General features: G+C 44.8%; 1 protein-coding gene across 2 annotated transcripts in view; it reads right to left on the reverse strand.

Annotated features, from left to right (window-relative positions):
• CBFB (core-binding factor subunit beta) overlaps window positions 1-12,454 on the reverse strand; it is a 34,560-nt gene extending 22,106 nt beyond the window's left edge. Inside the window, exons 1-3 of one of the 2 annotated variants that reach the window (XM_027902544.1) lie at window positions 12,304-12,454; window positions 12,018-12,104; window positions 7,420-7,536 (exon numbers count right to left, since the gene is read on the reverse strand). In XM_027902544.1, coding sequence (XP_027758345.1) covers window positions 7,420-7,536; window positions 12,018-12,104; window positions 12,304-12,381 — 282 coding nt within the window. In that variant the 5' untranslated portion in view covers window positions 12,382-12,454. The remainder of the gene's footprint in view (window positions 1-7,419; window positions 7,537-12,017; window positions 12,105-12,303) is intronic. The other variant, XM_027902543.1, reaches the window with a different exon arrangement.
• Window positions 12,455-13,684: the final 1,230 nt, after the last annotated feature.

The raw sequence follows: 13,684 nt of genomic DNA on the forward strand, positions 1-13,684 counted from the left end.
TCCTGTCTGACTTTAAAAAGACAAAACCACCCAGCTGGAACTGAAAATCAACAAAAGGTAATGAGCAGAAAACAAGGAGAATCTGAAAGGCAAATCCACGCTGGGGTTTTCCCCCTATGAAACTTTACAGGGTCTTTTATCAGTCCATCTTTGCTACTGGATCCTACGTGGGAAAGATGGCTGCATTTTGGAATCTGCTCTCCCTTTCACAGTGGAGAGGGCATGCTTTCAAAGAAAAGACTCCATTTTCATTGCAAGAGTAAAAAAAAATAAGAGGGACACACAGAGTTTTCTGCCACCTTGACAGAATATTTTCCAGGCAGAAATTTCAAAATTGCTTGGGAAATTCACTCTTTTCAACTGCAAAAAGCAGTTCTAACTAGCAACTCCAACAGAGGGTTAGAAAAAGAGGGTTATCTAAAAGTCATCACTTGCACACCATGCTACTGGGGTGCAAATAAACAGCCCATTAAGCCTCTATTTTTGAATTGAAAATTTGAAGCACGTAATGCAAGTGTACTTAACCACAAGTTACTGATTTTGACAATATGGGCAACTAATAAAAACCATGCAGGAACAGACCCGAGCAGGAGAGGGGCGAGAAAAGTTGTTTCTTCTGCCCTTTGGCATTCATTACCTCCTTGAGCACTCTGAGAGCCTCAAGCAGGATTCAGGCCTGGGAAAACTGTATGAACATTTATTCAACAAGTAGAGCTGAATCGAGGCTTAATATAATGTTAGTAATTTTTTGTCTTTGTTAAACTATAACAATTATGCAGCTTTCATCGTTCAATAAAATTTCGTAGTGTCAAATATCCTGCAGAAAACTGTCAGCGTCTGCAGAGAACATCCTTAGCAATGGCTGGGAATTTTCTTTAACAGAGTAACATCAAACTTGCAATTATACAAGTTAGGAAACTCATTTTGTTACTTGTGCTTTGGACAACAAAGCTTGAAGAAACATTACAGTAACTTTCAGAAAAGCAACAGTTTCTTGTAGCAGATGTTTCATCATCTTACTGAATTTTCTCGTTTTTAATATGAAGTATTAAAGCAGCAGACATTCTCAACAGCGATGCTCTTTTCTCTCATTCATTTGTAAGAAGAGCAGAGAAGCATAATGTTAACAACTTTGCTCAGTAAGTGGAGTCTGATATGCAAACAAGAGGATTCAACAATCCAAATGTCTGGATTTCTTCCAGACTGTGTGCTGTAGAGATCTCAAGTCCTGCTTTTATCCACGCAGCACTCATGTGCCCTTACATAAAGCTGTTTCCCACATGCAAAAGTCAGCTTGCTAACTGATTCTGTTCCTCCCCTGGGAAACTTCAGGATGATGGCATGAGTATATTTGAAATCTTGTCTATACAACTCTAGTGAGTGCATTTAAACCACTGGAAAGAGTTCGAGGTACTGTGACTGAATAACTGCTTCTACACTGAGCAATCAGAGCTGAGCCAAGGCAGGTTTGGTGATGGCAGCTCCCAGGCACCGACACAGCCGAGCTCCAAGAGCTGCTCGTGAGCTCTGCTTCAAAAAGGCATCGTCACCGCCTGCCCCAGGATGCACCAGCCACGCTGAGCGTGGAACAAAAGCATGGGAGGATGGAGGGGGGTGAAAGGCTGGGGATACTTGTCACATGAGAGATGCCTGGTGTGACTCACCCTCCAGTGGCAGAGAGCACCCTATGATAAATCACTCTGGCAGCAGCAACTGTCCAAACCCAGCCAGTGGCTGCTTGCCAGCACAGGACAACGTGTCCTAACAATCTACGTGCTCCAAAGATTTCTCTTCCCAAAATCCAAGTTCCTAACTGTTCACAGGGTATAAACTCCCAATTGCATCTCCCAGCTGAGAAGTCAAGTGAATAAGCAAAGACACACTATCACTACCTGGTTTCAAATGGCATTCTGACTAAACAGCTCTCCCCTGAGCAATAGCAGGTCATAACAGAGGACACTTCCAAGTATCGAGGAAAAAAAAAGGTTTCACTCTCCTCTAAAGCAAAAATGGTTCTAGGAGCATAAACAAAGAAATTACATAGCTGGAGAAAAAAAGAGAAGAAAAAGAAACTGAGAAGTCTCTGCCAAACAAAAGACTCTTAAGCACAAACAGAATAATAAATTCTAGAATCACAAGTGCCTATAGAAAACTAATATTTTACTCAAAACCATATAGATGATCCTGGATGAAAACTAATGAAGGGGATGATTGAGAAAAGTGGATTCTTCTCATTCACCAAGCCTTTGCAGGACTCCCACCAAGCAACTCTGAGAAAAAAAAAAAAAATCAAGCTGTTTAGCCAGGCTGGGTACAAACTAGATATACCACCAAACCCATTTATCTGCTGTCAGAATAACCACACACTGACCTCCTTGTTTAAAGCAAACAGAAAAGCCTGAGAAAGATCAAAAGGAACGTGATGTGGGGTTTCTTCAGGGCAGCACCACTTCCCTTGGCTACGCAGGCAAAAGCAGCTCCAAAGCCCTGAGCACACAGACAGTCCAGCAGCTGATGTGCCTTCACTGACCACCTGCTGCTCCTCACAGAGGAACCTCTCCCAGCCACCACAAGGGTTTGGGGTTGTGGGGTCATTGGGTAGGCACGAGGAGGAGGAGAACAACTGTTTAAAAGCGCTCAGGAAAAGCACCAGTGAGATCTTCCCTGCTCCACGTCCTGAAGTGAGCAGAAACTAAGCCAGATGAACATGATAAAGATCCGACCCCAAAACAGGGTTATCCTAACCCACCAGGGCATTAAGGACCAGCTAAAAATCAGTCAAGGACTGCACAGAGCTACACAATGAACCTCACCTCGACTTCAGACCTGGAAAGAAGACTGTTCTGCAGGAGAAAGCCTTTATGAGCAGGACAACTCCTTGGGAACAAAATATTCTCATATTAACAGAGATCCACAAAGGATTACAAGATCCTCCTCCAAGGCTGACAGTTGCTAGTGTTTTAACTAAGGTACATGTCCCTGTGTTCCACCACACACAAACAGCTCCTGGAGCCTCTGTCAGGCAATGTCTGGCTCTGCAGGGCTGTAGCACCATCTCCTCAAACGCTCCAAATTGAGACCTTCACTCTACTGGGAGTAATTTAATGCTCCTTCAAATTATTGTGATGAAATCTTGATAATTGTGAAGACCACAAGCACCTCACAGCTGAGACAGTTTGTCCTATGGGGTGGCACAACACAGTGTGATCTTCAATTAATATATTATGGCTTTTTTATAGATATATATATAAATCCCTAACATCAAACATCCTTTCCCACTGACATGGGAAAAGGTAAAATCCTTCTGTCCAAAGACTCAGTGAATTGCAGGGAACACATACAAGTAACTGCAAACTGTGAGAATATTTTAGACGATGACAATGCAAAAACCCCAAGTGCTACAGGAACTAGTAGAGTGTGTCTCATTAGCACTACAGAGAGGGCAAAATGAGAGCTGGAACTGTAAACTGGTTTTCCAGGCACCCTCACCTTTTTTCAAAAAGCAAGCACACTTAAAGAAAGGAAAACAAAAGCTGCTACTCCAGCTTTGTGAAAGACTTAATTGTCACACCTAAATTCTTCAGAGAATGGTGGTGGCAAAAGAAATTAAAATAAAACTTCCAATTCCATACATTTAGCACAGATGTTCAGGTATTTCTCATAAATCAGGCTTTCCCCTTCCAAGCAAATTCTACAGGGTACACTGTGATCCTCTGTTTGAGTGGAAATTGCATTTGCTCAGAAAATGGAGCAGCCAATACACCACTCCCATAATCTGTGAAACTGGGTTGGTGAAGTCAGAGAAGAGAAAGTGAATTTGTGGACGAGTCCTACCTATCAAACCTCCAGTGAGAAAACAAGACACAAGTGGAAAACCGATGCTGTTGTTTGCCATTTAAATATAGTTTTTATTAAAACTCCTTCAGTTATGGCTAGACCAAAGTTAAGGGGTGATGGGTGGAAATCCTGGCTGCATCACATGTGGCCCAGCAGGCACTCTGAAGCCATTTCCATCCTGTCTGATGTGCTTTCCTGCAAAGCTGCAGAGCTCAGAGCAGCAACAGGCCCGTGCTGAGGACTCTGCTTTATGAGCAGCTGCCGCCAAAGAGCAGACAGGAAGCAAAGCTGCATTCGAACGAGATGCAGAACGGGATTGGAAAGGGGAGGGGAAGTAAAAGCAACTTCACAGACTGCAGCAGTGACTGCTATTTAAGCAGTGAAAAAGAATATCTGAGAACTAATGTTCTTTCAAGTAAGAAAGAGCAGAGCTATATAAACATCTTGAACAACAAATGAAGACCCAGGACATTTATCTTATTGTAAGAAGTACACACAGTGAATCATGCAAAGAAAGTTGTTCACACGGCTTTTAATAAAACAAAAGGACTTGGAATAAAATTAGATTTTATTCACACAGAGCTCAGCCTGAAGTTCATATGGCATCAGTATAAAACTGAAATAAAAATTAAAGAACTTCATTAACCACAATGAAACGAGCCTAAGTAATTAATGACACTGGAGATCCAAGGTGAAAATACAGCTCCCCCTTTAACTGAAGGGTTTCATTATGTAAGATTTCAGGCAACACTTTAGACTACGACCCTGCCTACTTCTGAATTTCTTAGCAACATCTATTCACTTATTCTTTAAAAAAAAAGGATGGTGAAGCCTCAGTCCTCCAGAAATGGGACACACATGGAATCTGACACACCCCAAACACCCCACAATCACAATGAAATACTATGTTCTATCATTTTTACGATCTAGGGACCTATTCTTAGTGCTGTTTTCTCTTTTGCTATGACAAACCTGAAAAATTGCTCAAATACACAATTAAATTTGCTGCAGGTCAAAGACAGCACAGAATGTTAAAGCTGTATCAAAAAAAAAATGTTAAACTTGGGTTTAAAATGAGTAGAAACATTAAGTGAACACTTAGCTATCCAATTCTTGGATTAATGAAGACAGGGTATCCACCAGAGGCCTACCCACCCATTGTGAACATCAGATGCATCAAATTAAAAGGCAAATTAAGCACACAAAAAACCCCCTCAGTTAAGAAATACCAGACTGACAAATCTCAAGCCTATGAAGTATGTATTTTCAGAATCCCAACTTTCACAAGGGTGTTGTTCTTTCTAAAATTCAATCATTTAGGCAGCAATTCCAGCTGATGCTGCACTGGTAGCTTTGTCAATGTGTGTACAAAACTGCTTAGGCACAATAGTGACATACTTTAAATCTGGATAAACTATTTTGGGCCATCATTTGCTTAGCCAAACACTGAAGCAGAACTCCAGAATAAAAATATTCTGGTGTTGGTAAGTTTATCTACATTCTAGATCTCAAACTAATGCCTAAGATAATAATTAACTGACAGCTCCCCCCCATAGCCTTTTTTTATTCATATAATTAAAAACATGCCTTGCTGGCATAAATCCAGCGATGAACAAACACACATTATGCACTGCCTCAAGAATCAAAGCTCATAAAACAATGTTGCACAGAGCTACACAGAATCACATGGTTTTAAGGGACTGCTGAAGCCTATGAAAGAAATTCTTAATAAAGCCCAATGACAAAAATCTAGAGAGCAAAATCTGAGACAATCCGCATGAAACACTCGACTGTTTCCGCTGATAAGGTAGGAAAGCCTCTCCCGTTCTGCTCCAGTCGAGGGAGTGGCTCATTTCAGAGGAGTTCAGTTCTGTGCAGAGCCAGCCTGTGATTTACCCAGCAAGGTCTGATTACAACTGGGAATGGGTGATTTGTTCATACCAGAGCACATCACTCCCATTTATCAGTTTGTCCACCTCCAGCCTCATTAAGGAGATTTCTGCTAAACATGTCAGTGAGGAGCTCTAGAATTTACTGTAAACACACATAAAAGAGGGAGTGGCATTCACTAATGAGGCTCAGGTTCTATTTTAATGCACAGAGTATCTACCATGCTCTTACACGATTAAGACAACACAAGAAAATGGATGAAGCAGTTCAGTATTTTAAGGATTCATTCAGAGAAAACAAAGTTAAAAAAATCATAGGAGTAAATAAAATTAGTTTTGAACTGGCAAGAAGAGAGACTTCAGTCTTCTTACACATTACAAGAAAAATTCCTCATTCAATTGTGAGCCAGAATCAATATTTTTCAGTAAGAGCCAGATTCAATTCAGGTTCCTTAGCAAAGCAGTCAGTACCCAGCCAGCCAGCTTCACTCCTTCTCCCCCAATCTGTCAAACTTCTGCAAGCCTCACAGGACTAAATGGAAAACAATTTTTTTCCAAAAAAACTCATTAACTCGAATTCCAAATACCATAACTGCCCTCAGGAATTTTTTTTTCTTCCAATCAAGTTTTCCCACTATAGGAAATATTTATCTTCCACCCAGAAGCATTTAAAAGACCCAATGTGCCATTAAACCTGAATAGGCTTCAAGTATTTCCTCCAGCCTGGTAGGTTTGGTAGCATTAGCTGTTTCTCGTTATAAGGGTAGGTAAAAAAAATTCAGGCAAATGAAGAATTTTGTAGTCCTTTAAAAGTCTTTAAAATCAAAAAGTTACACAGAAATTAGCCTGAAACAGAAAAGCTATGAGGGCTTAAGTGCTGGTCCAAACCCTCTGAGGTCTGCAGAAAGTCCCCTATTGAATTCAGTGATCTCTGGATCAGTCCCAAAGCACCTACAGTAGCTCGGATAAGAGACAGTGTCTACTTTTCAAAGCTGTGTTTTTCCTGTAAAACAAAACCAGCTGTAAGTGATTTCTCTAACTTTATTCTGATGGGACTAAGCAAGGTTTCTGACTTTAAATCTAGCACAGCTTCCCAGTAACCATCACTGTCACCAAGGAATTCTAGCTTTCAATAGCAGTCTATGGGACAACCACCCCAGAAAAAAAGAGATTCAGAAATCAATTCTGAAAGCGAAGCTGCTCCCGTGTTAGAGCTCAGGGTGGAACTGAGAGAAAGATTCATTCCACTGAGAGCACACTGACTGCTTGCTTTATCAACAGGCAGCCAAAGACACAGCGGAATAACCTGTTGAAAGTGTGAATTTTCATTAGTCTACCACAATTCATTGGACAAAGTCTAATTTCTGAACCACTTTAGAAGCACCTGCACAACACCACATTTAAATTGTTCCCCAAAATTTTATCACAGCACGGCAGCAGAACTAGAGTTCTGCTGTTCAAAATAATAAAAAGCCACCAGTAGTGCCCCCATTTCCCTGCAGAAACATTAAGATGCTTTAAACCGAAGGGATCCCAGATTTTATCCTGCCAGCTTTCACTTGCACTCGTGTCACCACCTACCTGCGAGGAGACGGGAAATACCAGACATCACGCACAACACTCGCAGTCCACACTCACATCATCGTGAGCACAGCATAAAAATCTGCCTCAGTCACAACAATTTCCTTCTTACCTTGCCTCCTTCTCTTTCAAAGTCGACATATTCCCGGGTTGGTGTCTGTCGCTGCTCCCCCTGCCAGCTGGCCGGAAAAAACTGGAGAGACAGATTGGTTCCTGTGGCCACAAAAGCCTTTTAGAAAAATCAATACAAACAGGATCAGGGAGCAAGACATTACATAAATTATGCAGGCAGTCATTTATTTTTACATCAGTTTATGTCTTAAGCCAGGCAGCATAGAGAATACTTAAAGTCAAAAACATGCACTCATCATTTTTCTTAAGTATTAAGTTACAAACATCTGATTCCATTTTGACAACATTTGCCATTGGCTGCTTCGGATATAAAATACAACATGGAATCAATACTTCTTTCAAATCAGTTTTGCTGACATTAGAATCTGTCCTTTCGGTTCTGTCTGGATAGCCTGCACCAACTTAGTGCCTGCAACCTTAAAAACTGCCCGTGATTTCCAAGAGGTTGCATATCTCTAAAAGAAGTACTGCTGAAGGAAAATTAACTCCTGAGACCTGACACTAAGGACAACTATTTTCAAGAGAAAATTACTTGTCTCCTTTCACATCCCACTTATACCTAGAAAAGCGCTTGACTGAAAGGTAAATAACTCCTGTTTTATCATCTCCTGGCACGCGGCATCAACGCACGGCTCAGTCAAACCCCACAGGACAAAGTCCTCGTGCCACACTGAGGCACCCGTGAAATTCACATCAGCAGATGCTGTCAGTGAGAACAGGCAACTGCAGGAATTCTCAGCTGCAGCCCTTTGTAAAATCATTAAAGGGACTGACTAAACTGTTCTAGAAAAAGCATACATTGCTTTTAAGAAAATAATTTTCTATGATTTCAAATGAAAACAGGCTTCAGTTTTCTTTATAATTCTCCGTATTTATTTGCATATCCTAACTCCAAGCCACGAAGAGTATATCAATTTATAGACACGGAATAAAAAATTATTTTTGCAAGTAGAAGTTGGATTTGCAGTATTTATGCTCTGCTCTGGTACAGGTGAGCACACTGCCCCTTAAGAATCCGAATACTCACACATGCTCCCAGAATACCACTCTACTCAAAATCCCAGGGTTAAATGTAATTTGTTGCAATCAAACAACTGTATTGATTACCATGATCACTTAGATTTAAATGGTCATTAATCCAGAATACAGTTTTTCTAAAAAGTTATACAACTACTGCTCTAATAGTTGGAATTTCCTGAGAAGCAGATTTCTTTCAAGCAACCCAGAATTCAGGAACTTTACGGCATAACTGTACTGCTGCCTGTGACACAATAGCTCTACATGTTGTTTCAGACAGTTCCAGTCATGGACTGCAGTGCTGTCTGTCACAGGATTAATACCTCCCATTTTGAAAGTAGCAGTGCTTTGTCTTAGACTCTCCCCCCTCTGCCAAGGGAGGCTAATGCTCTGCAGTCAGGTTCCATTCCAGGCTACCCTTAAGAACAGATTTTGTAAGTTTTCTTTGCTTGTTTGTTTTCTTTTTTTGTTTTAAACCTCCTGCAAGCATTTTCTCAATGTCATTAAAATTAACAAATCGGTCCTGGGAATACCAGGGGGAATACTGCATTGGTACATTAATATTTGCTTGCCCTACAATACTCAAAGACAAACATTTCAATCAACAAAATAGAAGCTTCATCAAGGATAGACTTGTATAAATAGGAAGCATCAAAACTGCCAGGGCTGTAGATCATCACTATCAGGGTGACTGCCCTGTATTGTCCCTTGGCTTCTCTAAGGGATTCTATTTACGTACCAACAGAATATTATCTCCAAACGTGTGACTGTAACTCTTCACTGCTTAGCCTGTTCAAGAACTTCCTACCTCTGAGCATTTTTAGCAAATGCATGTTTTATACTCCTCAATTTACACACTTAAAATGCCAAAGAGCGAGATGTTTTGAGGGCAAACCAGCTGAGCACTGCAGCCCTACAGACCACTCCAGTCCTGGTGCTGGGTCAGAAACACTATCCTTGCCTGCTGGGACACCCAGCAAAGTGCCCATGCCTCCCTGCTCCCACCCCCTGTGTGTGCCAGAGGGCCAGGAAAAACAAATTGCACATCCTCATGGAGTCATGCAGGCAGCATTTAAACCGTGGGGTATTTAAAAAGCTATGCAGATATTTTCTCCTCTGGATTTTTGAAGCCTGTTCCCTCCCTTGGAACAGATAAAGCCACCCAGTTAAAATACTCATGGGCTTCTCAAATCAGATCATAGGCCAGTACTGAAAAACTTGAGAACACAGTTGCCTATAACCACACGGGACTACATGGAACCCAACATTTTTCGAGTAACAAGCAAATTAAACCGAAATAAAACAAAAAAAGTCACACCACTAGTTCAGTTCTAAACTTGAAAGCAAGAAAATTATTATTTTCTATGCAGAGCCTTTTAAAGCCCAGTTTGAAAAGCTATCAGACATTTAATTCCCAAATTTTGCAAAAAGCCTACCAGGTAGTAGAGGGGTGACCTGACCCACACGTAGGCAACGTAAACACAAGTACCTTCCAAGACAAACCAAACATGTGAAGATATTTTCAAGTCATCAAAGCATTACCAGTAAACATGAAACCTTATTTAACAGATTTCACAGTTACTTCTCAGTAATACCGGTAATTCCTTTTTTTATTCAGTCAAGAGCCATTTGACAGACGTAACCAACAACGCATTGCCGGTTCTACGTTAAATCCCCAAGCTGTTCTCTGGGTTTTTTTGTCTGCTTAAAAATATGTAAGGTCATTTGCAAAGGCTCCCTTTGGAGATAAAAGAATAAATCCTTGATGTCTGGAAAAACATTCAAGACTAAAAAAAAAAAAAAAAAAAAAAAAAAAAAAAAAAAAAAAAAAAAAAAAAAAAAGTAAAATTACTAGCTCTTTTTAACATCAGTCATTACACACATTACATTTCTAAATAAACCTGACTACTTGTGCCCTGTTCACAAAACAAAACCAGATGTTTCAGATCAAGAAATATAGAGCCTGTTTTATAATTAAGTAGAAGTGAAAATATGCAGAACGGGCATCACTGGTTGCTTCCAAGGGCTGAAGTTCTGGTAGAAAAAGACAGCAGCAGGCTTAGAAGTACAAAGGTGAAACTACAGTGATTTCCTATTTATACAAATAGCTGCATAGGCTGCATTAGCAAGCTGGTTTATAAGCTATATGGGTTTTTGGGTTTTTTTTTAGGGAGGGATTCGAGTATATTCTACACTTTCACCTGTACAGGAATTTTCAGCGCTAGCCAACTACGTCTTCCTTACCTACCCATTGTTTCCCTGGTGAGTTCTTAAAGGAAGCAAACATGCACAATGAAAAATGAAGGTAAAACAAACAGTAAAATTAAGAACCTGTCTACAGAGGGCTCTCCCAAGATAATATTACAGGTTCTAAGACCAGCAGTAACAAGCAGTGTTAAGATTCAGCTAAAATAGAGTTACTCAGTAAAAGGTAATCATGTTCTTCAGTGTGTTCCCTTTTACTGACAAATATAAGCGAACAAGATCAGCTAAAGTAACGGGTATTCAACTCTTTTTGTTTGGATGTCCACAAGAGTAATTTCATTGTGCGCAAGAGTAATTTCATTGTGAACTGACTAGCAATATATATATATATATATATATATATATACACACACCCAGTGAAATGAAAGAATGCTCCTAAACCAAACTTGCTGAGAGTGGGGTTTATTTTCTATTTTACCTTGTCTTTCACTATTTATGTTTTTCACTATATACTGTATTTTCTACAGTGAAAGACAGAAGAGGTTACTTCTGCATTTTAATAGTCAAGAGTTACAAACTTAACAGTGCTATGAGCTACTGATCCTAAAGAAGCAACCTATAGCAGAAATCAAACCAGGAAATACCGAGTCAGTTCTTGACTACTCCAAGCCATACTTCATCTCACTTCTTAATTCAGAAGAGAGTAGTCTGGAACTAACCTTAATGAATGAGAAAAACGGGGCTGAAGTTGCAAGTTTCAAAGCCTAATTTTAAAAGCATTTGCTTTAGCTCACAGATAGATCAAACAGCTCGCTCAAGGCTTTTAGATAGCGCCTTCTGAACAATGTTACTCATTTCTGAAGGCTACTGTTTCCGGAAAGGGAAAAAGAAAAAAAAAAAAAAAGAGAAAAAAAGCTGAATATTGAAATAAGCGGCTCGTAGCCGTAGCACGTGCCCAGGGAAGGAGCACAGCCCGTCCACAGTGCCAGGGAATTTTCCTGCCTTCCCTGTCAGCCCGGCGCTCCAGGCACGCTCTGTGCCCGGCGCGGAGCGAGCCGACAGCTCCGGGAGGAGAAGCGCTGCTCGCGGGGCGGACAGGAACGCTGCCTGCCAACCAAACCCGCCTGTCCCCGCTGCTGGAGAGGCGGCCGATGTCACTCCGCTCCTGGACGAAAACTCTCCCCCCGGCGCGGCCGCCCAGCCCCGTCCCGTCCCGTCCCGTGCCGTGCCGGCCCCGATCCCAGCGGGCCGGGCCCCGCTCAGCCCCCGCCCCGAGGGCTCCTGAAACTCCGGGCGAGCCGAGCCGGGCCGGGGCGGGCAGCGGAGCGGGGCCCGGGGCAGCGCGGCGCCACTTACGATCTCGGAGCGGCCGTCGCGGCAGGCGTTCTGGAAGCGGGCCTGCCTCTCCTCGTGCGGCCGGTCCCTGAAGCCGGTGTATTTAATCTGCGGGAGACAGGGCGCGCAATCAGAGGGGCCAGTGCCGGCGATAAGGGGGCAGCGCGGTGCACTGACTGCGCGTCCCTGCCCGGCTCCGCCGAGCCCCGCGGCTGCCCCGGCCCCTGCGCGGCCCGCGGAAACTTTCCCCGCCGAGGGAGGGAGGGAGGGAGGGAGGGAAGGGGGAGCCCCGCCGCCGCCGCCTCACCTCGCACTCGCGGCTCAGCTTCCTGAAGAACTCCTCGTTCTCGAACTTGCTCCGCTGGTCGGGGACAACCCGCGGCATGGTGGTGGGGCCGCCGCCGCCGGCTGCCCTCCTTCCTCTCCCTCCCTCCCTCCCGCCCGCCCCGCGCTGTCCCAGCCCCAGCGCTCGCCTCGCCCTTTGTTAGCCCCCGCCGGCGGCGCCCCCGCTCCCCTCCTCCCGTGCCTCCTCCTCCTCCTCCTGCTCCTGCTCCTGCTCCCGCCGCGGCGCACGCGGAGCAGCCGCCGCCGGAGCCCGAGGCCGCCGCTCCCGCCCCCCGCCCGCCCGCTCCCTCCCTCCCTCCCTCGCTCCGACTTCCTCCCGCTCCGGACTCGGCCCGAACAGCCGCGCCATTCACAACTCCGCGCCGCCGCCGCGCATGCGCCCCCGGGCGGGCAGGGGGCGAGGGGCGGCTCGGAGCCCCCTCAGAGCCCCCTCAGAGCCCCCTCAGAGCCCGGGCCGGCCGGCTCTGCCCCGGCGCTCCCTGCCCCGACCGGAGCGGCCCCAGCGCTGCGGCGGCCCCGGGGACGATGGGGCGCGCCCCCCTCCCGGCGGGGACCCCGCACCTGCCGCCGGGGTGGCCGTGAGGATGGGGCAGGTGGGGAGGGACAGCGCTGGCCTCGCACCGGCCTCCTCTGGCTCCATCCCCAGGGTCAGCGAGGGCAGCCCCGGGGGCAGCATGAAGCCTGGCGGACCCCCAGGGTGGTCCCAGAGCCCCAAGGATCGTCTCTGAGCCCCAGGGATCGTCTCTGAGCCCCAGGGGTGGTCCCTGAGCCCCAAGGGTGATCCCTGAGCCCAAGGGTGATCCTTGACCCCAAGGGTGGTCCCTGAGCCCTAGGGGTGGTCCTTGAGCCCCAGGGATGGTCCCTGAGCCCCAGGGATGGTCCCTGAACCCAAGGGTGGTCCCTGACCCCAAAGGTGGTCCCTGAGCCTCGCCACTGACAGAGGACAGAGACCACTCTCTGGCTGCTGCCCCAAACACGGTGCACCAGCCCCTTCGCCTGCCGGCTGCCCCTGCTGAGACACACACTGGCCTGCTGTCGAGGGGAGCAGGAGCACCCACCACCACCTCAGGATGCACAGCAAGGCTGATCGCTGGCTTTGAAGTCGTGGTGTCAGCTTAGAGAAAAAAAACCCAGCACTTTGCTTCACCAGCGCTTGAAAAGTTCACTTTCACGCTGAAAACACAGCAGCCTGAACTTCAGATTCTTCGTCTTCACAAACATGCATTTTACTGGAGCTAATTCAATCATGAAGCACAGCAGGACATAGATCACCTGTCCCTAAATCCATCTCTCCATACATACCTCGATTATACCCTGATACCTCACTGCAGTCACAGCTTCCT

Source organism: Empidonax traillii, unplaced genomic scaffold (assembly GCF_003031625.1).
Source record: "Empidonax traillii isolate 1590-97213 ecotype Southwest subspecies unplaced genomic scaffold, ASM303162v1 scaffold887:size345335, whole genome shotgun sequence".
Classification (NCBI taxonomy): domain Eukaryota; kingdom Metazoa; phylum Chordata; class Aves; order Passeriformes; family Tyrannidae; genus Empidonax; species Empidonax traillii.